Source organism: Piliocolobus tephrosceles, chromosome 3 (assembly GCF_002776525.5).
Source record: "Piliocolobus tephrosceles isolate RC106 chromosome 3, ASM277652v3, whole genome shotgun sequence".
NCBI lineage: Eukaryota > Metazoa > Chordata > Mammalia > Primates > Cercopithecidae > Piliocolobus > Piliocolobus tephrosceles.
The window spans coordinates 89,439,385-89,466,947 of record NC_045436.1 but is presented as its reverse complement, the minus strand read 5'-3'; the positions used below and the strand labels follow the sequence as shown (position 1 = coordinate 89,466,947).

Genomic DNA, 27,563 nt, shown 5'->3' with positions numbered 1-27,563 from the left:
AAATAAATAAATAAATAAATAAATAAATAAATAAATAAATAAATAAATAAATAAAAGTTGGCTTCTTTTCCTTGATACATTCACGGTCATTTGCCAGAAAAGCATAAAAAATTTACCTATCCACAATGCAAATGCCACATCTTACATGTAGCACCCTAGATTAAGTGCAAAACCTGCCTAATGCTACGTGGTGGTCCTGCTTTGCTTTAACTGTGAGGTTTACACTTTGGGAGGCCAAGGCGGGTGGATCACAAGGTCAAGAGATCGAGATCATCCTGGCCAACATGGTGAAACCCCATCTCTACTAAAAACACAAAAATTAGCTGGGCGTGTTGGCTGGCACCTGTAGTCCCAGCTACTTAGGAGGCTGAAGCAGGAGAATCGCTTGAACGTGGGAGGGGGAGGATACAACAGTGAGCTGAGATTGTGCCACTGCACTCCAGCCTGGCGACAGAGCGAGACTCTGTCTCAAAAAAAAAAAAGTGAGGTTTTAATCAGAGTCTCAACAACTAAAATATGCTATGGAGGAAAAAAAAAAAAATCAACCCATACACTTTGAGTTTCAAATCCACAACCATGCATTTTAAAGTAGAAAACAGAAGTATCACACATGGTCCCTGACCTCAGAGAATGTCTAATCTAACAGAAGTTAGAAATCATGGGAAAAACCAGTGCTCTGTATAGTGTGTCACTGACAACCAAGGCAGTGGAAGCAAGTGTGAAGGAATATTGGAGGCAGGACTCCAGTGAACAGGATATGGTTATGCAAACAGAAGGAAAGTAAAACATAAAAGTCCTGGTACTTTCAAACTTCCAGCTGATTTTTCTTGTGACTTGTTCATTTTTATCATCCAGGAATTAAGGGGATTTCCTTCATAGGGTTTATCTTTAGTTTGCCCATGTCTATTTCTGTGCTTCAAAAAAGAGAGAGGAGAAAAATAGGGCAACGCCGTTTTTTGAAAGCATAAGATTCTTTGGGAGTCCGAGGCAGGAGGAGCGCTTGCGCCAGGAGTTCAAGACCAGCCTGGGAACACAGTGAGACCTTGATTCTACAAAATATTAAAAAAAAAAAAAAAAATTGGCCAGGCATGTAGTGCACACATGTAGTCCCAGCTATCTGGGAGGCTGAGGCAGGAGAACTGCTTGAGCCTAGGAGGTTGAGGCTGCAGTAAGTTAAGTAAGCCACGATAGTATCTCTCGACTCCAGCCTGGGTAACAGAGTAAATCCCTGTCTCAAAAAAAAAAAAGTATAAGATTCATTATGAAGACTTGGATTTAAGTCCTGGCTCCACTATCTACTGTGTGAAACATTTATTTAATCTTTCTGGGCCTCAATTTTCCCATCTATGTAAGATGTATGTCAAGGCCATGTAGAAATTCTATGAGATTGTATGTACAGAAAATACTTTGTAACAAGTTATTTTTAATGAGTTATCAAATTTTCATACATCAACCAACCATTGAGATTTCAAGAACCATATTCCTATATATTGGTTTATGAGCACTTAGGAGAATAACTTTAAAATTTAAGATACAGCCGGGCGCGGTGGCTCAAGCCTGTAATCCCAGCACTTTGGGAGGCCGAGACGGGTGGATCACGAGGTCAGGAGATCGAGACCATCCTGGCTAACACGGTGAAACCCCGTCTCTACTAAAAATACAAAAAAAACTAGCCGGGCGAGGTGGCGGGCGCCTGTAGTCCCAGCTACTCCAGAGGCTGAGGCAGGAGAATGGCGTAGACCCTGGAGGCGGAGCTTGCAGTGAGCTGAGATCCGGCCACTGCACTCCAGCCTGGGCGACAGAGCGAGACTCCGTCTCAAAAAAAAAAAAAAAAAAAAATTTAAGATACTGGATTTTTTTGTGTGTGGAGGGAGGAGAGATTGGTTTTAAGCAACAAAAGAGACAGCTATGTACTAAATTCTCATTTTGCTACAGATACGATACTGAACCAAACTGTCTTTTGAAGTTCCTTGCCCAATATTCTTGGATTATTTGAAGTCATACTTGACATCTGACTATGCAAAGAATTAAACTCTTTTAATTAATTGAAGTTTTCCACATAAAACTGATGTGGCTAGGTCATTTTTATGGTCCCTTTTAATATTTAATCTCATAGCTCTTAAAGAATTCAAGTACCCATTTTAGGCTACGAAACAATCAAGTTTTAGCAATATTCAAAGCTCTTCTTCAATTAAGTCAGGTGACAGGCTGGGTCTGAGCCTTAGTTGCTTTATCAGCCGATCAGTAAATACAGGGTAATATCAGTACCTATTTCCTAGGACTCCCAGAAGTGAGGGGGACTGAGTGAGACAAAGCTCATGATATCATGTGGCACATGCTCAGTATTAACTATTGTTTTACATATAATATTATTATTACTACTATTTTTTGAGACGTAGTCTCGTTCTGTCACCCAGGCTGGAGTGCAGTGGTGCGATCTCGGTTCACTGCAAGCTCGGCCTCCCGGTTCACACCATTCTCCTGCCTCAGCCTCCCAAGTAGCTGGGACTACAGGTGCCCGCCACCACGCCCAGCTAATTTTTTGCATTTTTAGTAGAGATGGCGTTTCACCGCGTTAGCCAGGATGGTCTCGATCTCCTGACTTCGTGATCTGCCCGCCTTGGCCTCCCAAAGTGCTAGGATTACAAGCATGAGCCACTGTGCCCGGCCTTGTTTTACAAATATTATTAATGAAACAAAAGGAGTGCTGACTTCAAAAGCTGCTGGTATTAAAAACTACACAGGATTGACTTTGAAAAAATTAGCTCTGTCATTAAAAATGATTGAATAAAGAACCTGAACTGAAGTTTTAACCTGGACTGAGGATTTTTCCATTTCAGTTTTAATGAATGTTAGAAAGTTCATGATTAAGGGAACCATAAAGAAATAATTTCTGGCTGGGTGTGGTGGCACATGATTGTAATCCCAGCTATTCAGGAGGCTGAGGCAGGAGGATCACTTGAACCTGGGAGGCAGAGGTTGTAGTGAGCCAGGCTATGCACTCCAGCCTGGATGACAAAGTGAGACTCCATCTCAAAAAAAACAGGAAAGAAAATAAAGAATTTCTGAGTGTCTGGCTTGGCCCTTGACACAGGGTTGTGGTCCACAACCCCTTCATCTTGTCACCCATCAATACTAGTCCAAGGTTAGTATACCATCCCTAGTGGTTCTCCTGTGCCCACATCTCTGTGAATAATCCTTTGTGTATAAACTTCCCTCTAATTATCCTAATCTCAGTAGGCCATCTGTTTCCTGTTGGACCATGAATTATACAATCACTTTACACTCTCACTAGCAACCCAAAAGAGTTCCCACATCATGCCATGCTTTACGCTTTGAGTTTTTTGTTTCTCTTTGGCAATTTGACAGGCCAGAAAAAAAAAAAGCAAATGTTATCTTTTTCTACTATTGTTTTTGCATTTTTTGACTATCAGTGAGGCTGACCACTTTTCAGGTTTATTTACATTTTTGTTCCCTATTTTGAAAACCACTCATGTCTTTTACCCATTTCTTAATGTTTTTCTGATAAGTTTGAATGATCACTTCATATATATTTGTTATTTGGACAAAATAAACAAATACCTGCTTGACTTACCATAAGTAAAAATGGAAATTTACTCTGAGGACTTAGGAATATCTCTTATGGAGGCTACATAGAAGGATTTAATTAAGCCTCAGGAATGGACTCAGGATCAGGAACTGGAGTGTTATATTGAGGTTGGGAAGTCCTCTTGATCCACATTTTGTCTCCTCCTGTCTACCTGTCAGCATCATTCTGCTTATTACTATAAAATCAATTGTTACTGCTTCTTGGTCCACATGGTAGAAAATGGTCGCCACCAAAGGTACCAGAGTACAACTCCACTATTCAAAAGAGCAGCCAGCAGAGGTGAGAATCCTCGACTTAATTCTAAATTCCTGGGTCAGGTGGTCAGTTGAATGAAGGTCAGATTGGACCAAGACGGCCAATTAGACTAAACCAGGTAGATATGAGTGAAAAGGTTCCCAGGAAAGTAGTGTGACTAGCACACTCTACACAGCTGTTCTAAAAGTTTCAAAACCAAGAACATTACTATGCTATTATAATATTATATTATACATAACTATTATATTATTAATTTTAATGGTCACTGCTATACTTATGAAATGACCTTTTTCTAATGCCTTACATAAATGGGATAACTATAAATATTGAGATATTTCATCCTAATTTAGTGTGAAAGATACATTAAGGTAGTATATTTTCTCTCCAAGAGAGACTTTGGTATCAGTTTTCACATAATTGCAGGCATAACAACTGTTGATTACAATGCTTAGTCACTGGCACAAATTCAGACTCCACTAATTAAATGGCAGCACAATTCCACTAAATTGAATAATCTAATTAAATGAATCTGGCTGGATTCGTTATAAAGTGAATTTCATATGCCAAGATGGACTATAACCTGTCAGTACAGCAGCCAAGCTTAAGCTCAAATGAACAACAGTTATGAGTAGTACACTTGTGTTGCTTTCAGGCAAAACCTCACAACAAACAATCTAACCCCCAACGACCTTTTACAGAAAGATTAATAATATATCAATAAAAAGCTAAAACAAAATTACTCTCACTAAATAGTTATTACACTATAAATAAGCCAAAGCTTTCCTTGGTGGGGAAGGCCGATGGTAAGGAGCAGGCAGAACAAGGGATGAACAGCAGTAGGCTAATTTTAGCAAGGCATCTGAGTTTATCAATCTCCAAACCTCAGTGGTTTCTGACACTGTGATGGATATCAAAGCTGGGTACCCAAGGGACCTCAGAGAACATCAGAGATAAAAGGGAGCCTAGAGATCAAGATCACCTCAGTTTCCATTCTGACCTGGGGCAGCCCTGGGTCTCAAATGCCCCTACTCAAGCAAACTTTTTGGCTTCTCAATAATCTACCCAACTTCCTTTCTACTCAGTCTAACTTCTCCTGCAATTACAAGTCTCATACTTTTTTTGGATCTCTCTGTCTTACCCAATCCATCTTTGGGTTGGAGTCTCTGTCCCTGGAACAAGTGCTGCTTCCCTGATTTCTATTCCAGGCACTAACATTGTATTTAAAATGAGCACTTTGTTATCAGTGCTTGACCAGTCTAGTCTGGCTCTGTCTCCCATCCCTCCTTGGCCTGACCAGCGTGGCAGTGCTCATGAGTGCAGCTGCCACCTTCAAGCACTGCACAACAGCTGCTGCCTCATTCCTCATATGATGGTTATTAACGTCTTGCATATGTCCTCAAATTCTCCCTTTTTGACTGCTCTGTGAAAACAGATCTGGGACCTTTAAATATTTTTCCTTTGCTGACTGGCACTGAAGTTTTTTCAGTAGAGGACACCAGAAAGACACTGACAGAGGAAAAGATTTTGCTTCCTGGTTTGGGTGTGTTCACTTCGCAGGCTCCTATTGCATAGATATAGATGGCTTCTCCAGCACCAGGCTCTAGCTGTGTTGGTAGCTTTTCCAGTGCTTCTTTAGTTTCTGCCTGAGTTCTTTTAGAAACATGGGAGTCCTGTACTTCAAGAAGCAGTCTATTAGGGAACAGCCAGAATGGATACAAAAATTTTCTTGAACTGAGCTCAACTCTGCCTACCTATTCTGCTCTATCTTGGGAGTCATTTCCTTGCTCAGAAGCAACAGAGAATGACAGCCTTCTTTCACATGATACCATCTCAGATATTTGAATACAAATATCTTGCTTTTCCTTAGCTTCCTTTTTACTAGATTAAAAATATGCAGCCCCAGTCGGGCATAGTGGCTCACACCTGTAATCCCGGCATTTTGGGAGGCAGAGCCAGGAGTTCAACACCAGTTTGGCCAACATGGTAAAACTCCGATTATACTAAAAACACAAAAATTAGCCAGGCATGGTGGTAGCGCGCCTGTAATCCCAGCTTCTTGGGAGGCTGAGGCAGAAGAATCACTTGAAACTGGGAGGTGGAGGTTGCAGTGAGCTGAGATTGCACCACTGCAATCCAACCTGAGCAACAGAGTGAAACTCTGTCTCAAAAAAAAAAAAAAAAAGAAAAAAAAAGAAAGAAAAAATTCAAAAATTCAGCCCTTTTAATCATCTCCTACAAGAACTCTCAACATCTTAATCATCTTCTGAATGCACCTCCCTCTCCAGCTTTATCAGTGTTCTTTGTAAAGTACTGCCCCAGTAACAAAACACAATGCCCTTGATGCAGTCTGACAATCAACGTGACAATCCCAATATAATGAAATGGAACTGTTCCTTGCTGTAATCAGATGCTGCACTTCTCTTCAATTAGTTAGGAGCCATACTAGCTTCTAGAATCCATCATTCATGAGTAGATCAACGGAAACTCCCAGATCCCTTGTACAGAACTACCAAGCCAGGACTCACTCATCCTATACATACTTTTCGCCCCCATTAAGAGAAACAACCTTTTCCTAGCATTGTTAAATCAGTTTTGTTCCTACTACTTTTTTTTTTTTTTTTTTTTTTGAGACAGAGTCTCGCCGTGCTACCCAGGCTGGAGTGCAGTGGCGCAATCTCCGCTCACTGCAAGCTCCGCCTCCCGAGTTCACACCATTTTCCTGCCTCAGCCTCCCGAGTAGCTGGGACTACAGGTGCCCGCCACCGCGCCCGGCTAATATTTTTGTATTTTTAGTAGAGATGGGGTTTCACAGTGTTGGCCAGGATGGTCTCGATCTCCTGACCTCGTGATCTGCCTGCCTCGGCCTCCCAAGGTGCTGGGATTACAGGCGTGAGCCACAGTGCCCAGCCTGTTGCTAATACTCTTAAAGCAATGGTTAATATGTGCTTACTAAGCCCAGATTAGTCTGGTGCAGTGTGGGATGAGAATAATAAGACTCCACAGGACCTACAATGGTATTTTATGTTTTGACACTGCTGGGCACAGGTACAGTTCATAATGTTCATATCAGTAATAATATTAATTACTTCCAATACTACATATATGTATATATTATAAATAGCACTTTGGACAACTCGTTAATTGAAGCCTTACTAATGTTCCACAGACAATACACAGAGTGACTAGTTCAAGAAACATATATGTAGCTATGGCAATCTAGCCATTTCATTCTATAAAACAATAATTATATTGCAGTAGTATGAAAAGCCATTAAAAATTTCTAATATCTCAAAATTATGCATTTGAAACTGATCAATAGTGACATCCAAATCTGACAGATTAAAAAACCATGTATATAAGTCAAAAGTGACATGATTAAGTAAATAACATGACTTCATTATAGGATGTCATGCTAATAAATCTCTTTCTAAATATACCCTGAACTAGCGTGAATTAGTCTCAGTTATGATATTATATACTAAGACACATTTTATTCTAAGATACAGTTAGCTAACATCTTTTAACTATCCTAAATATCTAAGATTTCCTGTTTTTAGAACATATTTATAACAAGCTTGTCTATAAAATGCTACTAAAACATACCAGATATGCATAACACTTTTAATAACTTTTATTATTGTTCATTTAGCTATCAATCATCAGAATTCTTCTAAAGTAAGTCCTCCCTAAAACCATATCGTCAGCATCTTTTCTCAGCTATATTTATTTTCTTCCTTATCAGATGTCATTGCATAAACTTCAGTTCTGGCCTCAAATTCTAATTTAACCATTATAATGTATTTCTCTCTCTTCCTTAGTGTATAAGTGTACAAGACTATGTCCTTTTCTATTATGGTACAGCCTGGAGGGCAGCTTATAATGAACCCAATAAGGTGTCAGATGTTCCTGTTCTAGCTCAAATTACTTTTTATGTTTTTCAGAGGGAAATACAGTTTCCTCGTAAATATCTATTGCTGAGGAAAACTTATAAGTGAGGCTCAATAGTGTCTTGGAAATTCAGTGACCCCCAAAACAAAACTACCCTGTTTCTGGACAAGGGGACTGTGGCAGATATAGCTAAACATCTGCTAGAATCCATTTTTTCTTTTCCCACAGTAATGAAGTTTTAGCTAGAATGTGGTTCCTGGCCAGGTCTACATATCTCAGCCTTCTTGAAGCTAAATGTGGCCATGTGACATATTCAATAAAATGTTCAATGGAACACAAACACAAGATATGTAACACTCCAGGCCTAGGCCATAACATCTTGCAAGACTCAAACATCCTCTGTGCACTTTTGCTTTTGGAAGTCACACGTAGAAGATAACAAGGAACAGGTCAGCTTAGGTCCCTGAATGACTGTGTGGAGCAGAGCTACTGTTTGACCTGTAGAGTTCATCGCAGAACCATTTCCTAAGAGGGAAAAAAAACTGGCTTTAACAATAGCTGGGCGTGGTGACTCATGCCTGCAATCCCTGCAATTTGGGAGGCCAAGGCAGGTGGATCACCTGAGGTCAGGAGTTGGAGACCAGGGCGACCAATATGGTGAAACCCCATCTCTACTAAAAATACAAAAATTAGCTGGGCGGGGTGGCATGTGCCTTCGTCCCAGCTACTCAGGAAGTTGAGACAGGAAATTTGCTTGAACCTGGGAGGCAGAGGTTGCAGTGAGCCAAGATTGCACCACTGCACCCCAGCCTGGGTGACAGAGTGAGACTCGGTCTCAAATAAATAAATAAATAAGGTTTAATCATTGGGTCCTTCGTTTCAGTGGCACAGCTTACTCTGAACAAGAAAGATATACAAAATTTGTTTCTTAAAAAAAGGTTTGAGGAAAGAAAAAGAAGGAAAAACATACACATACTAAGTTCTAATATTGGGCTAGATGAAAGATATCCATGGTTTAATGATTCCAAAGAGAAATAAACCTATTGGAATAAACACCTGTGCCAATACACTGCCTTGAACGTTCCTTACCCAAGCCTTTTCCTTTTCACCCATCATGTCACTTCTCCCATAGGAAATGCAACTCACTACTGACTCTGATTCTTCCTTTGACTTCAGACAGGAATTTGTTCCACATCTTAGTCCTAGTATTCCCATTCTCTTCCTTCTCTCATACTTGCCAGGCATTGTGGCCTCATGGTTAGGTATAAGGCTAACACAGAAAACTGCTGAAATCTCTACGTATCTTTACATTCCTCCTATTTTTCCATTGTGTCCATTCCTGTTATTCCAGCTCCATGTACACTAATCATGACTTCGTGATTGGTCCTTATTAATGTACTCACTTATCTCATCCCACTACACATATACGGGATTGTTACATCTAAATTAGTCCTCTAGCATAACATCTGTATTAGTACTTCCAAAATCTTGATATTGAGTCTATAGACCAGAGGCTGGCCAAAACTACAGCCTATGGGCCAAATCTTGTCTGTGACCATTTCTGAAAATAAAGTTTATGGGAACACAACCATACTTATTCATTTATGTACTATTTATAGCTGCTTTTGCACTACAATGGCAAAGTTGAGTAGTTCGGACAGAGGCCAAAGGCCACCAACAGTGAAAATGTTTACTATTTGGACCTTTATAGGAAAAGTTTACCAACCACTGATACAGACCAACATCATTTCTCATAAAGACAATGACAGCTATCTCCTTATACCTCATTAGTTTAACACTAGGACAAGTACCTGTTTTAGCAGAATAATAAATACGAAGATATACATGCCCAAAGATATAAAAGATAATAGCACTTGATCGAGATTACAATGTACAGAGAAAGAGAAGGTACATGGGGGGATGCAGGCACGCTGGTAAGCTCAATACACAAAAAGCCCTAATACAAGGGAGTACAGACGTACCCAATGAGCAGTAAAAAGAATAAACACTATATGGAGATAGAAGAAGGAAAGATGATTTTCATCTAGCTAATCAGGAGAGGCTCTATTTATGGAAGCAGTGATGTCAAACCTGGATTTTTAACCAGAAATAGTATGGGTGAGTGGCAGGCCAAGAGAGCATGAGACAAAATGTTATGTCTTATGTCTAATAAGCCGGGCACGGTGGCTCAAGCCTGTAATCCCAGCACTTTGGGAGGCCGAGACGGGCGGATCACGAGGTCAGGAGATCGAGACCATCCTGGCTAACACGGTGAAACCCCATCTCTACTAAAAATACAAAAACTAGCCGGAGGTGGCGGGCGCCTGTAGTCCCAGCTACTCCAGAGGCTGAGGCAGGAGAATGGCATAAACCCGGGAGGCAGAGCTTGCAGTGAGCTGAGATCCGGCCACTGCACTCCAGTCCGGGCAACAGAGAGAGACTCCGCCTCAAAAACAAACAAACAAACAAACAAACAAACAAACAAAAAATGTCTAATAAAGGAGAGAGCCCCACAGGAATACATACAGTACCACGGACAGTCAGAGAAAAAACAAGAAGGACTTATCAAAAAGAATAATGCCTTCTTCCTTCCTCAGCACAGGAACAGGGCATTCATTATTTACTGTGATGCCCAAGAGGCTGAAAATAAGCAAATTCATCTTTAGGTTCCAGAAATGTGATCTGGGCAATGCATTCGTTATAAACAGTTATATATGCAGTTGAATATAATACCACCTGTGTCCACAGTACTTTTTTTTTTTTTTTGAGACAGAGTCTCGCTCTGTCACCCAGGCAGCAGTGCAATGGGACCATCTCGGCTCACTGCAACCTCTGCCTCATGTCTCAAAAAAGCCATCTACTCTTCAACCAATTCTCCTGCCTCAGCCTCCCGAGTAGCTCGGATAACAGGTGCCTGCCACCGCACCCAACTAATTTTTTGTATTTTTTAGTAGAGATGGGGTTTCACCATATTGGTCAGGCTGGTCTTGAACTCCTGACCTCATGATCCGCCTGCCTCGGCCTCCCAAAATGCTGGGATTACAGGCGTGAGCCACCACACCTGGCCCACAGCACTTCTTAAAAAAAATAAAAGTAAAGGAAAAAACCAGACCTAATCATCTACTCAATCTAGTAAATATCGTAAGATCCTCAGGAAGAACTCGTATTTGTGGGGTGACCTTCGCCAGCCTTCAAGATTTTCCTCTCTAAAGTTTACTACAACAAAGCTTTGTGAACCTGTCAGTTTCTTGACATGAGGGTCAATGTTTTATGTCATTTCTTATTTCTGCTTACAGGCTATATGCATTTTTTTTTTTTTTTTTTTTTTTGATACAGAGTCTTGCTCTGTCGCCAGGCTGGAGTGCAGTGGTGCAATCTCAGCTCGCTGCAACCTCCACCTCCTGGGTTCAAACGATTCCCCTGCCTCCGCCTCCCAAGTAGCTAGGATTACAGGCACGCGCCACGATGGGGGCTGGTTAATTTTTTGTATTTTAGTAGAGACCGGGTTTGGTTTCACCGTGTTGGCCTAGACGGTCTCGATCTCCTGACCTCATGATCTACCCACCTTGGCCTTTGTCCCAAAGTGCTGGGATTACAGGCATGAGACACTGCGCCCGGCCGGCTATATGCATTTCAAGTCTAGCCCCGTATCTTGCCTCCCTTTCACTGTTCCCTATTTCTTGCCCTCAAATCTATTAAAAAAAAATTATCTTCAATAGACCTTATTTATAATGTAGATTTCACAGATCATTTCTCATCAATATTGTGAATCCTGAACAGAAATCTATTCCCTAAAGAGCTACCAAAATACAAACCTGGTCTGCAATACTTGTGGTGAACCCATAATTAAGGTAAAAATTATGTAAAATCAACACCATTTGGAAGTTTATGAAACAGGAAACTCTCAGAGCAAATGGATGTATAGGGCTTGGTAGTTGATGCAAACTATATTTAAACTCAGGTGGGGATGAGGTAGCAAGGAAATAGGAAGATTTAGAGCAGGTGAGGGCAGCAGGAAGAAAAGAGGAAACTATTTCCATAAGTGAGGAGAGTGAGTAACTTCAGTATTACCACCTTTCTTTAAGAGAGAACTATAGCATCAAAATTAGATTCTTACAGCAACGCCATGCAACACAATCAATATGTATTGAGCACCTTCGATGGGCAAAACAGCAAAAAGACAAAGTGAACAAGAAAGAGACTGGTCTGCCACACTTCCACAATGAACTACTTAGAATATATTTGTTCAAATATTAAAGAGTTGATTTTTATTTAAAACTTTATTTATGCATTACTTTTTTCCCATTCAAAGATGCTTCTGGAAAAACGGGTGATGACAAGAGGAAAATGAAGGTAGAGAAGATGAAACTATGAGTACTGTAAATACATAACATGCATGGTATAGGTCTTTCTACATTTGTTAGAGGTGGGTCAAAAATCTGATCCTCAGCGTTCTGACAGCCATCGCATAACAACACCACTGCCTATACTCTTCACTGTCTGTACAATATACCCTGCATCTGCTCTGGAGAAACCCAACTATTCTAATACTAAGACCAGAGAGCAATTTCTTCCATGGGTCCTCGTAATGGGTACCTTTTAACTGACTACCGTGTTTCATCAACCTCTTTTTTAAAAGGGATATGCCAATGTGGAAAATTCAGTGAAAACATTTGGGTGAAGGATCCTATGCTACAAATTAAATACACAGCTCAGAGAACAGACAGCTGGTATGTGTTTAAAAAACAAGGAAAATTAATATTGTTAAAGTAAATGGGATAAAAAAATATTCTTCTAGAATATGGCTGAGATAATGCTGTTTTGCTCATTACCTAACGGTTGATAACTTGTAGGATAACCTAAGATGTCTATTATATAATGGTTTTAGGGTTCTGAAGATAATCCTGAATAAGAAAGATTTCACAGATAAAAACACTGATAACAGAATGCAGCATTAGAGAGAGACTTACTCTAATTCATTATGATATGCGAACCCCATCAAATACATTTTCTTTTTTTTTTTTTGAGACAGGGTCATGCTCTTGTTGCCCAGGCTGAAGTACAATGGTGTAACACAGTTCACTGCAGCCTCAACCTCATGGGTTCAAGCGATCCTTCCACCTCAGCCTCCTAAAGTAACTGGTACACACCACCACGCCTGGCTAATTTTTTGTGTTTTTTGTTTGTTTGTTCATTTGTTTTTGTAGAGACAAGGTCTCGCTATGTTGCTCAGGCTGATCTCAACCCTGTGGGCTCAAGTGATCCTCCTGCCTTGGCCACCCAAAGTGCTGGGATTACAGGCGTGAGCCACTGTGCCCAGCCAAGTTTCAATTTCTTTTGAAAGGAAAAACAGTGGCCAGGCATGGTGGCTCACACCTGTAATCCCAGCACTTTGGGAGGCTGAGGAGGGCAGATCACGAGGTCAGGAGATCGAGACCATCTTGGCTAACACGGTGAAACCCCGTCTCTACTCAAAAAACAAAAAATTAGCCGGGCGAGGTGGCGGGCGCCTGTAGTCCCAGCTACTCGGGAGGCTGAGGCAGGAAACTGGTGTGAACCCGGGAGGCAGAGCTTGCAGTGAGCCGAGATCGTGCCACTGCACTCCAGCCTGGACGACAGAGCAAGACTCCGTCTCAAAAAAAAAAAGAAAGGAAAAACAGTTATTACAACCACTAAGTAAAACTACCACTCTATTGACTGCCTAAGATCATAAAAGATAATTTTTCAATCATTAAGACCATTTTAACATTGACAATACTTTGTTCAATGGTATATTTATATTCCCCTGGTAAAACAACAAAATGGCAATTTTAGGGATGAAAAGGACTTTTAAGATCAGTTAGACATATCTCTTTGTTTTGAGAAAGTGACAAAACAGGCCCAAATATACTAAATGACTTCAGCTAAGTTCACAGGGCTAAGTGGTGGCAGGGCCAGGTTGGTAGGCATTCACGAGTCGCATTGCTAACCTAACACCAACCAAATTAGTTGCTCACTTCTATTCCATGCCCCAAACGCATTTAGTTTACATAGCAGATGCTAGTTAGATTAATCAATATTTAGCTTGAGGTTTTCTACCTTAGTTTCACAGGTACCTCATTCAACAAATATCTTTCTGCCAAGACACAAATGATTTCCTAGCTTAGAATTTGCTGTAAAACAGCACTAATACCATTTAATCATAATAACAAAAAAGCAAAATCTAAAAAAAAAAAAAAAAAACCACTAATACTTAAGTGCTGCAAAGGTGGTAATATTTAATATCTAATAGACAAACTGGTCTAGCATTACTTTGGGATAAAAGCATCAATGTCTTTTCCATAGTGTAAATACAATCGCCAACACACAACCAATTGCTCTCCTCAGGAGAGGGCTCTGAAGCTAGTTTTATAGAATAGAATACAATGCACCAACTGCAAATACAAGAGATAATAGGAACATGTCAAACAAGAACGATATGTTCATTAAATTAAAAAGATGAAAACAATTTCTAAATTGACATCTTGTGGTGAAATTTAAACATCCATATGCTTTGTTTCTAGAAGTTAAAAAAAGCACACTCGATACTTAAGCTGCTTTGCAAAGTGCTTGATGTAAAAATTTTTTAAACATAGCTTATGAAGGGACTCAAATGCTGTACTGGGGACATGAAATCGTATCAGGGAGTTTCTCAATCTAAGTAGCAGAAAACTCAAATTAAGAAAGGCACATTTAAGCAAGGGCTTTCTGTTTAGATGTAAGTCACCAAGCACCACAAATACTCAAAGCTGAGTCCTTGTGCACAGAAACATCAGCAGGAGCCATGGATTGCCCTGACAACCACTCAGCTAGAGTGCTGACAAGCAGAGATGCTGCCACCGGAACGCGATTATGGCCACTAGGCCATGCTTTGCCCAAAGATAATACAATATGTTCTTGCTCTACTACACTTCAGACTAAATGTGTTCTTTAAAAAACAATTCTGTTATATCCATGTCAACAAATTGTTTTTTTTTTCCCCTCACCCAGAACACTAGCAGACAATTGCTCACATACAATATGAAGGATGAGAATTGTGTATTTTTCAAAGTTATTAAATGCTCCTATAAGGCACACTCATAGAAGTGTGAAAGACTTCAGAAAGACCAATTATAGTTGGGAACACTTATTTGAAATACTGCTTATGACAAGTCCTTGCAAGCTAAGATTTTATGAGCTGTCAGGTCACAAATGAGTTTTTCTAGCTGCTTCACAGGCTCTAGGGGTCTGAATGTTTATGGGAAAAATATATAGAAATAATACTTGCCTTTAGCCACAGGGCATTTCATAACAAGTGGGAAAACCACAAAAGAGTGAAACCTTAGAATGGAAAATGTCCCGATAGCCAGGTAATTTGATTAGCAGAAAATGGTTTAGTAGTCCTAGCTAAAACTCCTAAAGAGCCAGAATATTTCTATCGGTTTCCTCATGGTAAAATTTAAAAGCTGCATATAAAGAAGCAGCATTTCCACTTCTCAAGTTCTGAAAATTGTCTTTATAGCTGGACAGTTGGCTTAAAACAAAAATTTGCAAGTTAGAAACATTCAAACATAAGGCTTCTCACGATGATTCCTAACTACTGTTTCCCTGTTATCAGGCCTAATAAGCCCGATGGTACCATTTTCTTTTAAAAGGGTATCCACATTCCTGCTGAGGTATGCAATGGCACCACCCTAGATAGCATCAGATGGGAAATATGGAGAAAAGGGATTGGAGTTGATAATTTGAGAAAGAGCAGCCAGTCGCGGGATCCGTAACAATGCTACTCAACGTATTAAATGGACTTAATAGAAAACACTTGGGGCTGGTCGTGGTGGCTCACACCTGTAATCCTCACACTTTTGGGGGGGGGCCGATGAGGGCGGATCACAAGGTCAGCAGTTCGAGACTAGCCAGTCTGGCCAACATGGTGAAACCCTGTCTCTACTAAAAATACAAAAATTAGCCGGGTGTGGTGGCAAGCGCCTGTAATCCTAGCTACTGGGGAGGCTGAAGTAGGAGAATCGCTTGAACCCAGGAGGCGGAAGTTGCAGTGAGCCGAGATCACGCAACCATACTCCAGTCTGGGTAACAGTGCAAGACTCCGTCCAAAAATAATAATAATAATAATAATAATAATAATAATCTGTGTTTAAAATGGTGTGTGAAAGGGGTTCCTTGTATTGGGTTGTTTTAATGTTTGGTATATCTTTGACTATGAAATACAACACTTACAGTAAAAGTAACAATCTTTAAAAGTATAAAAAGCCCATCTCCCCAATGACTTTATAAGTCTACCATTTTACATTTTAGGGAGTTTGCTCCTTTTCTTACATTTTAGTAACAACATGGCCTTCCTCATTCTCTTTCAAACATTCCGGGAATTGATTTTCTAAATGCATTTAATCCTTTGGTCACAAACTCAATGAAAAGGGAAAAAAAAACGCATTTAAATATTCCCTGCATCAATTGAAACTGAAGCCCTGAGACAGTTGGAGGAAAAGGAGGGGAAGGGAAAAAAAAGAACAAAATAAACAGGAAGTGAAAGTGACAAGAGAATCACACTGCTTACTTTTGGCTTTTAAGCCTTCAACAATCTGAAACTAATCTAACAGCGTGGGGGAGGAGCAAACTAAAACTCAGAAAACAGCTCCCTCCCCAATCACACACACCCTGAAGGCTTTTTTTAAAGGCTGCCTTTCCTCATCTGGGTCAGAGTTTGCGCTCCCGGGCTCCTGTCAGGCTCCATCGCAATCCTCGTTAAACTCCGTTTCCAAGTTTCCCCCTCTTGTCTTTTTTGGTGCACTTCACTCTCTCCTCCTCCTTCAAGCCACGGTTCTCCACAGACCACAATACAACGGTGTCAGGCCAACTGTTACTCACCAGCCCACACTCATGATTCACCCGTCTCTCGGGTGTCTGAACAAAACGCGAGTTTTTCTTCCCTCTGGGAAAGGGAGGTGCTCGCAGATTTCAGGACGGAAATTTCACTCTTCTGCGACAGTCCACACCCGGGACGGTCACTGCCCGGTTCATCGTTTTCGGGCTCCGTAGGGGCTCCGCCACTGATCACCGAGAGGGAACCCGCCCCGCGGCGCAGCGGCTTTGGAAACTTGCTCCTGCCCGGGGGCTGCAGCGCAGAAACTGCCTCCCAGGTTATTCTGCTGCTCCCAGGCCGAAGTCTGGTGGTCCCCACGCCCCATCTCGGCCGGGTGAGGCGCCCCCAGCCGCGGCGCTCCGGCTTCACCTTCCCCGGGCCCGCAGTCTTGACCTCAGCCCTGGCCTCCGCGACCCACGTCGGCCACCCGGCCACCAGCTGTTGGGACCACCCCGCGCGCGGAGCCCGGCAGCCAGCAAAACGCAGTCGACTGCTCGGCCGCTCGGCTTTTGCTCCCGCCAAAGTTATCCAACGCAAACTTTGCACCCGCCTACTCCGGACCCCACGGCCCCGCACCCGCTCTTACCTGGGGCGGCGGCGGCAGCGGCCACGGGCGCGCTGGGCCCCAGGTGCCAGGGGTCGACAGCAGCCGCGCGCGCCACGGCCAGAGGCCCCTCGGGAGCATCCTCCCGCCCGGGCGTGCAGCTCCCGCAGGCGTCACCCGCGCATCCTCCCTCAGCCGGGCTCCTAGTCAGCGCCTGGCGGCTCCGAGCTGTGGGCGCTCCCGCCCCGCGCCTCCCCGCCCAGCCTGCTCGCTCAGCGCGCCGCGGCTCCAGCTGGGGCGGGCTCACGGGAGGGTGTGTCCTTGTTTCCACTTGTCGGCTCTCTACGCATCCGGGCGCAAGTCTGTTTTCTTTCCTCTGACCAAAAAAAAAAAAAAAAAGGAAAAGAAAAGGAAAAAAGAGCGGGAGCCAGAGAGCGAACCGCCGTCTGCATCTTAGGTGTCGAGGGCCCCCTCCTCCTCCAGCAGAAGCCCCTCTGGAATGAACAGCAGCAGGCGTCGCACACCTTCCGAGCTCCAGATTTTAAAACTCGCTGTTAATTCCCGGCGCTGCGTGCTCTGAGCGCCGTCTTCTCCATCCAACCCGCACGGGGAGAGAAGTGGGGGATGAGAGGAAAAGAGCATCCAGCATCTGGAGGGGGCAGGGCCGCTCAGGAAGTTGGTCTTCCCCACCGAGCTTGGAGAAGACAGAGCGAAGCAGGTCGGCCGAGGCCCCCCACCTCTGCAACCTCCAAGGCCTCTGCCCGGGGCTGTGGCGCCGGGCCCCTGCTCACTGGCGAGCACGGTGTCAGGCGGGCAGCCCTGGGCCTACCCCTGTGGAGGTTTGTAGTTCACGGTATAGTGGCCCAAACCCGAGCTTTTTGGGAGAGTGTCTCTCACAGAATTGACTTCTCTTTTGAAGCTCTTTTTTAATTGAAGCAGCTTCGGAACCGGAATTGAATTCTTCTAACTACTGGGAAATCGAATACTTTATTTGGAGACTACTTATTTTTGGAAAAAAAAAAAAGGCATTTTAGAGCAACCTAAACCAAGCTTTCGCACAGCTAGCTTACAGTAGGGTTGTTAGATAAAATATTGGATGCCCAGTTAAACTTGAATTGTAGATACAAATAGTGTTTTAGTATAAGTATGTCCCAAGTATTGCATGGGTCACATTTATTCTTTTAAAAATGAACTATCTGGGATATACTAAATTATTTGGTGTTTAACTGAATTCAAATTTAACTGGGCACCCCGCATTTTTATCTCCTGAATCAGCAAGAGGCTGCAGTTAATGAATTAAAGTAGGCAAACATGCAACAAGTGGCAAATCACTCCTGGCGGTCTCCTTTCTTTATTGTAAAAAAGAAAGAATCGCAAGTTTCTACGATAGTAAAAAACTTTGGCCGGGCGCGGTGGCTCAAGCCTGTAATCCCAGCACTTTGGGAGGCCGAGAAGGGCGGATCACGAGGTCAGGAGATCGAGACCATCCTGGCTAACATGGTGAAACCTTGTCTCTACTAAAAAATACAAAAAACTAGCCGGGCGAGGTGGCGGGCGCCTGTAGTCCCAGCTACTCGGGAGGCTGAGGCAGGAGAATGGCGTAAACCCAGGAGGCGGAGCTTGCAGTGAGCTGAGATCCGGCCACTGCACTCCAGCCTGGGCGGCAGAGTGAGACTCCGTCTCAAAAAAAAAAAAAAAAAAAAAACTTCATCACCATTAAAGACTGATTCACCTGTGTTAACTTAGCGTCTGTCTTTCAAAATACAGTTGCCCTAGATGGCGAGTGACACATTAAACTTTAAGTTCATATGGGAAGGTAAATTACCTTACCTGAATCTTTTCCTCCTATTAGCTCGTGCTCCAAGTAAAAGAAACGCCTATTTTTTTGTTTTTGTTTTTTGTTGTTGTGAAGGGTTTTTGTTTAATAGATCTGAAAACAATGCCTATACAAAGAATTGACATGAGAAAGCATTGATTCAACACTCATGAGCTAGGTTCTGAAAGGTGTAAAAAATTACCTAAACATTTTTAGAAATTGGAAGCTACAACTAAAACTGATAAAAATCCCTATTAACATTTATGAAGAATCTCGGTAAGATTCTTTCCACAATTTTTATTAAACCAGAGAGCCGGCCAGGTGCGGTGGCTCAGGCCTGTCATCCCAGCACGCACTTTGGGAGGCCGAGATGGGCGGATCACAAGGTCAGGAGTTCAAGTCCAGCCTGACCAACATGGTGAAACCCTGTCTCTACTAAGAACACAAAAGTTAGCCCGGCATGGTGGAACGCACCTGTAGTCCCGGCTACTCGGGAGGCTGAGGGAGGAGAATTGCTTGAACCCGCGAGGCAAAGGTTGCAGTGAGCCGAGATCGCACCACTGCACTACAGCCTGGGCGACAGAGTGAGACTATGTCTCAAAAAAAACCCAGCGAGCCTCATCTGGCCGCTCTTGGGTTCCTCGTCTGCGAAACAGAAGTGAGGGGATTCCCCTGACCTCATGTTGTTAAGTGTTCTATACATCCCCACTACACCCCAGCTTCTTCATGAAGCAGGTCTCCATCCTTGTAACTTGAAAGGCTGTAAATCATTCTATAGATGTCGGTCTTCTGGTACCACTCTTCACATTCCCTCTACATACCAGCTCTTCAGCTGCATTCTAGAAACATCATATACTATTGATTGCAAATCTATAATAAGCAATAAAAGACAATGACTGACAGGGGGAAAATGTTTTTTAAGTTACAAACTCAATCCACTTGTTGCATTTCAAAAGTGCAATACTTTTCTTTATTCATCAGTGAAAGAAGTTAGAAATTAACTTCCGCAAAAATCAGCAACTGGCAAACAAATTTCCTTGAAAGTCACATTCACATATTTAGTGCATCCCCAAAAAGAACAGGGGCAAGACAATTTCCACCCACTTTCATGAGTTTCATCAAACACTGAGCCTACTCAAGGGTGGAGAGAAAGGGTGACTTTCAAAAAGGAGTATCTTATTAAATAAGGCATTTAGTATATTCTTTCCTAAAAGCACCCCACATAGGGAACATGTTTTTTAAGCTAGATCTAAGAAGTCGAATACGGAATCAATCCACGCTTCTCCTCTTAAGGACTAACCACTGGTTAATGAATCAAAAAAAAAAAAAAAAAAAAGAAAGAAAGAAAGAAAGAAAAGAAAAAGGACTAAAAAACAAACCCTATAAACACTCCTCCTCCAAAAAAGAGAAAAAATAAAACCCCACTAAGATGTCCCAGATTACCCTCCAGAATGGACTCAGGGAGCAGCTCCAACAATTCCGATTAGTCTGTTACAGTCATCACAAGCATGCCTTGCTTTTAAGTAAAAACAAAACTGTTTTTTGAAACAAAAACCAAAAATGAGTACTGATCACTTTTCTAACAATACACAATTACTCAGAAGTAACTAGTATTGGGAGGGAGAAGGGGGCCATACCTACAATCCCTGTCTCACACGGATGCGTGTGGGTTGGTGCAGGGTATTTGTCATTATTGCAGAAATGAATTTTAATGTTTAATCTTTGGTTTGATTTAAACATTGCTTTTAGTATGATGCCTACGCCAGCTGTGCAGAAAGGGCTCTGGAGAGATGTTCACAGCAGCCTAGGCTTGCAGCTCTTCTTCAGTTCTGGAGGCTCCAGGTCAGCCAATATTGCTTTGTCAAATCCATTCTTTAGGTCTTGCTGTGTGGGTGCAGGACCGTCCATACAGCTGACAGCCTTCAGGTTGTGGGCTGGCTTTTTGGCAGTCTCTGAAGTGATAGGCTTCTGTTTGTTTTTGGTAATTTTCTCAATAATAGACGGATCATCTCTGAGATCAATTTGGGTCATGACAAGCAAGAAAGGAGCCTTTGGGCAGTGGTGAGTTATCTCAGGCCCTCACTTTTCTTTCATACTTTAAAATGAACATGGAGAGACCACTGAGAAACAGACTAGAAATATATCTGTTGTGGATAACTCTGCAGTTATAATCTGTCATAATCTTCTTGCCCAGCAGTATTAAAAGTCCAGGAGTATATGGCTCTGCACCAATCCTAACTGTGAATGCATAGTTGTCGAAAACAGTCTGTACCTATTAGGATGGAAATTTGTTGTGTAGGATATCAGGAGACATGTTTTACCAACAACTCCATTGACCACAACAATGCACCTAATAGTCTGCATTGTTGAAATAGTTTTGTATCCACTTTAAATATTTGAAATTTGATGTTGACCTCAGCTTCTCCAGAAGAGAGTTTTATTAGGAAGAAGGGGACTGGAGAAGAGGAGGAGGAGATGTCCATTTTGCAGCACAGAATCTGGCACAAAGGTGGGATCAGCAAACTGCTGTGGGAGAAGCTCCGGACACTGCAGACAGAGCGGGTTTACCGGGGAGGCACTGTCCACAAAGTCACTCAGCACACATAGATGTTTCGGGTGCACGACAAACTTTCCCACAGTATATAGGACTCTTTTTTTTTTTTTTTTTTTTTGAGACGGAGTCTTGCTGTGTCTCCTGGGCTGGAGTGCAGTGGCCGGATCTCAGCTCACTGCAAGCTCCGCCTCCCGGGTTTTACGCCATTCTCCTGCCTCAGCCTCCGGAGTAGCTGGGACTACAGGCGCCCGCCACCTCGCCCGGCTAGTTTTTTGTATTTTTAGTAGAGACGGGGTTTCACCGTGTTAGCCAGGATGGTCTCGATCTCCTGACCTCATGATCCGCCCGTCTCGGCCTCCCAAAGTGCTGGGATTACAGGCTTGAGCCACCGCGCCCGGCCCAGTATATAGGACTCTTGATGAGACAAAATGATTACTCAGTGTGAGCTAGTTCATAAGTATTATATGTCACAGCCTTTTCACATTTGAATCTCTGATCTCGCTTTCAAAAAAATTTGTAAACAGCTCTATTAAGGTATGATCTACATAACTTTGACTTATTAAAAGTTATTTTTGGCAAATTTACAGTTATGCAACCGTCACCACAATCAATTAGAACATTTCCATCACTCTAGAAAGATTCCTCAGGCTCATTTGCATCACTCTCCATTCTTACCTCCAGCCCCAGGCAACTACTAATCTACTTTCCGTCTCTCTAGGAAGCAAAGAGCAAGCTGAGCTGGAGATACATTTACTTTGGGTTTAGTGGGATATTTTTGTGCGGTTCACGGTCATTTCCATGTATCATTAAGATATTGCTAGTCATGCCCATGTAGGAATGGCTTCCAGGAATACTCCTGTTATCCATTGGGCCTCCCACTTTGATTGAATTTTAATGGTAAATAGAGGAGGATATTCCTTTCCCTATTCTGCCTCCAGGTCCTGGACCTCCATTTCTAATAAAGAACTCTGTACCCAAATGAGAGTACACATTATTTCAAACACATATGGATGATTCACAATGTAATGACCACATGGTAGGCCTCAAAGGGAATCTCAAAAGTGACCTTAAACTTGCTAACATATAAGCTATGTTCATGAAATTAAATACAAGAAATTAGAGTTTTCTGCCTGGTTCCTGAAGAGCAAGGAGACTGGTGGTCTCGTTCTTGGGATTCCCTAGCAGCATGGCCCCCAAATGCCAGTCTCCCCTCCTGTCTCAAAAGAAGACACCAAGACCACCTCCTGCTCTGCAACCAGAGGAGACTTCGGCCTCTGTTGGCTTGCTGAAGAAGGGCAAAAAAGAACAGCAAGAAGCAATTGAACACATTGATAAATACAAAACGAAATAGACAGACTTAATGAACAAGACATTGAGGAGATTTTGAAAGTAAAAACAGAAATATACAAACTCTGCCAACCATTTTTTTAGAAGAGGTCAGAATTGATCTCCAAAATCCTAAGTTTTGGGGTAACAACGTTTGACAATCATCCACAAGTGTCTGCACTGGTGGGGAACGAAAACGAAGAGGCATTGCATTATTTGACCAGAGTTGAAGTGACAGAATTTGAAGATATTAAATCAGGTTAGATTTTTATTTTGTAGAGTACAAATAGATTTTTTGTAGATTTTTATTTTGAGTAGATTTTTATTTTGATGAAATAAAATCAGAGTAGATTTTTATTTTGATGAAAATCCTTACTTTGAAAATAAAGTTCTCTTCAAAGAATTTAATCTGAATGAGAGTTAATCCATCTTCAAAGTCCACTGAAATCAAATGGAAGTCTGGAAAGGATGTGACTAAACATTTAAGTCAAATGTAGAATAAAGCCAGCAGGAAGAGGCAGCATGAGGCACCAGAGAGCTTCTTGACCTGCTTTACTGACCATTCTGATGCAGGGGCCGATAACTTAGGAGAGGACATCAAAGGTGATATTTGGCCAAACCCATTACAGTACTACTTGGTTCCCGATATGGATGATGAAGGAGAAGAAGATGATAATGAGGAGGAGGAAGAAGGATTAGAGGACACTGATGATGAGGGGGATGAAGATGAAGGTGAAGATGATGATGATGAAGGGGAGGAAGGACAGGAGGATGAAAGCGATGACTAATAGAACACTGATGGATTCCAACCTTCCCCCTTTTAAATTTTATCCAGTCCCTGGGGGCAAGTTGTAGTCTGCTTTATTTTGTTTTTGCCTCTTGTGCTCAGTCGCCTTATTCCTGAGGTCTCCTTTTTCTACACTTATTTGGGGGAAATATCTTGAGCAGAATACAATGAGAAAAGAGTCTTTACCTCTTTCTGTTTGAAATTCATTTTTTTTTTTTTTTTTTGAGACGGAGTCTCGCTCTGTCACCCAGTCTGGAGTGCTGTGGCTGGATCTCAGCTCATTGCAAGCTCCGCCTCCCGGGTTCATGTCATTCTCCTGCCTCAGCCTCCCGGGTAGCTGGGACTACAGGCGCTGCCACCTCGCCCGGCTAGTTTTTTGTAGTTTTTAGTAGAGATGGGGTTTCACCGTGTTAGCCAGGATGGTCTCGATCTCCTGACCTCGTGATCCGCCCGTCTCGGCCTCCCAAAGTGCTGGGATTACAGGCTTGAGCCACCGCGCCCGGCCTTGAAATTCATTTTTATCCCTTCCTGCCTGAATAAAAACTGTATGGAATCAACACCACCGAGCTCTGTGGGAAAAAAGAAAAACCTGCTCCCTTTGCTCTGCTGGAAGTTGGAGGGTGCTAGGCCCCTGCGTAGCAGTGCATAGAATTCTAGCTTCTTGCCTCCTTTCTCTGTATGTTGGGCTTAGAAAGTACACTGTGTGTCTATGTGAATATGGACAGTTAGCACTGACCAACATGTATCTATTTTCTCTTGTTTAAAAAAAAGAAGAAAAAAACCTTTAAAAATGGGGTTGGCTGGGTGCGGTGGCTCACGCCTGTAATCCCAGCACTTTGGGAGGCCGACGTGGGTGAATCACCCGAAGTCAGGAGTTCAAGACCAGCCTGGCCAACATGGTGAAACCCCGTCTCCACTAAAAAAATACAAAAATTATCTGGGCATGATGGCAGGCACCTCTGTAATCCCAGCTACTCAGGAGGCTGAGGCAGGAGAATCGCTTGAACCCAGCAGGTGGAGGTTGCAGTGAGCTGAGATGCGGTTGGTTGTGTTAACTTCTACTTCCTGCCAGTTAGCCCTTATCTGCTTTTTTTTTTCCCTCAGCATTTAATCATTACCTGACATATCACATAATTTTAAAATCTGTCTCCCCCAACTGGAATGTAAGCTCCATGAGAGAAGAGACCTTGTCTGTTTTGTTCACTGCTCTATCACTAGCACCTAAGTAGTAGGTTCTCAAATATCTGCTGAATAAACTTAATAGATCAATAATAAAACAGGACTTTAAAACTACAACCACCTTTAGGCCGGGCGCAGTGGCTCACGCCTATAATCCCAGCACTTTGGGAGACCAAGGTGGGTGGATTGCCTGAGCTCAGGAGTTTGAGACCAGCCTGGGCAACACGGTGAAACCTCATCTCTACTAAAATACAAAAAATTAGCCAGGCATGGTGGTGTGCACCTGTAATACCAGCTACTCGGGAGGCTGAGACAGGAGAATCACTTGAACCAGGGAGGCGGAGGTTGCAGTGAGCCGAGATCACTCCATTGCACTCCAGCCTGGGTGACAGAGCAAGACTCTGTCTAAAAAAAAAAAAAAAAACTACAACCACCTTTAAAAATAATAGAAACACACAAACTTGTGGTTAGTAGTACATGAGGATTTGCCAGACACTATTCTAGGCTGATGGTAGAGTGATGAATAAAAAAGATGAGTTTCTATATTCACAAACTGTGTATTTGACAAAGGACTAATATCCAGAATCTACAAACAACTCAAACAAATCAACAAGAAAAACACAAATAATCCCATCAAAAAGTGGACAAAGGATGTGAATAGACAATTCTCAAAAGAAGATATACAAACAGCCCACAAATGTCAAAAAAATGCTCAACATCACTAATTATCAGGGAAATGCAAATTAAAACCACAATGAAAGATCAACTTACTCCTGCAAGAATAGCCATAATTAAGAAGTGAAAAAACAATAGATGTTGGTGTGGATGTGGTGAAAAGAAAACACTTTTATACTGCTGGTGGTAATGTAAACTAGTCCAACCACTATGGAAAACAGTATGGAGATTTCTTAAAGAATTAAAAGTAGATCTACCATTCAATCCCGCAATCCCACTACTGGGTATCTACACAAAGGAAGAAGTCATCATATGAAAAAGACACCTGCACACACGTTTATAGCAGCACAATTTGCAACTGCAAAAACATGGAACAAACCTGAATGCCCATCACCCAATGAGTAAATAAAGAAAATGTGGGGCCGGGTGCGGTGGCTCAAGCCTGTAATCCCAGCACTTTGGGAGGCCGAGACGGGCGGATCACGAGGTCAAGAGATCGAGACCATCCTGGCTAACACGGTGAAACCCCATCTCTACTAAAAAAAATACAAAAAACCAGCCGGGCGAGGTGGCGGGCGCCTGTAGTCCCAACCGCTCAGGAGGCTGAGGCAGGAGAATGGCATAAACCCGGGAGGTGGAGCTTGCAGTGAGCTGAGATCTGGCCACTGTGCTCCATCCTGGGCCACGACAGAGCGAGACTCTGTCTCAAAAAAAAAAAAGAAAATGTGGTATATATATATTTATATCACACACACACACACACACACACACACACACCATGAAATACTACTCAGCCATAAAAAGAACAAAATAATGTCCTTTGTAGCAACTTAGATGGAGTTGGGGGCCATTATTCTAAGTGAAGTGACTCCAGAATGGAAAACCAAATACAGTATGTTCTAGCTTATAAGTGGGGGCTAAGCTATGAGGATGCAAAGATGTAAGAATGATATAATGTACTTTGGGGATTCAGGTGGGGGGAAGGTTGGGTGGGGATGAGGGATAAAAGACTACATATTGGGGCCAGGCACGGTGGCTCATGCCTGTAGTCCTAGCACTTTGGGAGGCCGGGATGGGTGGATTGCTTGAGGCCCGGAGTTCAAGACCAGCCTGGCCAACATGGCGAAACCCCGCCTCTACTAAAAATACAAAAATTAGCTGGGCGTGGTGGTGTGTGCCTGTAGTCCCAGTTACTCAGGTGCCTGAGGCATGAGAACCACTTGAATCTGGGAGGCAGAGGTTGCAGTGAGCCGAGATTGCACTACTGCACTCCAGCCTGGGTGACAGAGCAAGACTCCAACTCACAAAACAAAAAAACAAACAAACAAAAACAAAAACAAAAAAGACTACATATTAGGTACAGTGTATACTGCTTGGGTGATGGCGATGGGTGCATCAAAATCGCAGAAATCAGCACTAAAGGACTTATCCATGTAACCAAAACCACCTGTACCCCCCAAAACTACTGAAATAAAAATAAAAGTTATTTTAAAAATTGAGACTTAAGAATTTTTTTTTTTTTTTAAAGATGAGTTCTGTGTTCTTACTTACACAGAACCTAGTGGGGAAGCTTGTTCACCTAGTGAACAAGTAATTAAGTAAAGTGACATAAAGATTATAATAGGAAAACTATAAAGGCGTATACAGCAGGAAGACCCCGCCTAGGCTAGTGGTAAGGGACAGGTTGGCATCAGTATACACTAATAACTGAAGGAGGAAGAGCAGCAAACCAGATAAAAAAGTAAAGATGAGTTCTTAGCAGGAGGAACACCATGTTTACAGGCTCAGAAGTTTAAGAGGTCATAATCACTATTTTAATAAACAGAGAGGTCAAAAGCCTGAGATTGTCTTTTTAGAATAAACCTGATAGCAAAACAAACAAACAAAAAAAAAAAAACAAAAACCCCACAATTGTGGCTTACTGGTGAGCATTGAGTTTTGAAGTCTGATGGTATGTACATGTAATGAACCAAGACTACTTGCTTCTTTCTGTATACCCATCTGTACTGGATAGTCTGAAGCAAAAAAGTGTAGTTAATACATCGATCACAGTA

At 42.4% G+C, this 27,563-nt stretch overlaps 1 protein-coding gene and 2 pseudogenes across 1 annotated transcript in view; 1 reads left to right on the top strand and 2 right to left on the bottom strand.

The window, feature by feature from the left end:
- Nucleotides 1–17,463, bottom strand: part of MCUB (mitochondrial calcium uniporter dominant negative subunit beta) — a 115,599-nt gene extending 98,136 nt beyond the window's left edge. The window contains exon 1 of the mRNA XM_023219923.3: nt 17,215–17,463. Within this exon, the coding sequence (XP_023075691.1) occupies nt 17,215–17,313 (99 nt within the window). The 5' untranslated portion in view covers nt 17,314–17,463. The remainder of the gene's footprint in view (nt 1–17,214) is intronic.
- A 2,929-nt stretch (nt 17,464–20,392) lies between these two features.
- LOC111547938 lies at nt 20,393–21,597 on the bottom strand (annotated as a pseudogene).
- Nucleotides 21,598–22,704: 1,107 nt separating this feature from the next.
- LOC111547940 lies at nt 22,705–23,656 on the top strand (annotated as a pseudogene).
- Nucleotides 23,657–27,563: the final 3,907 nt, after the last annotated feature.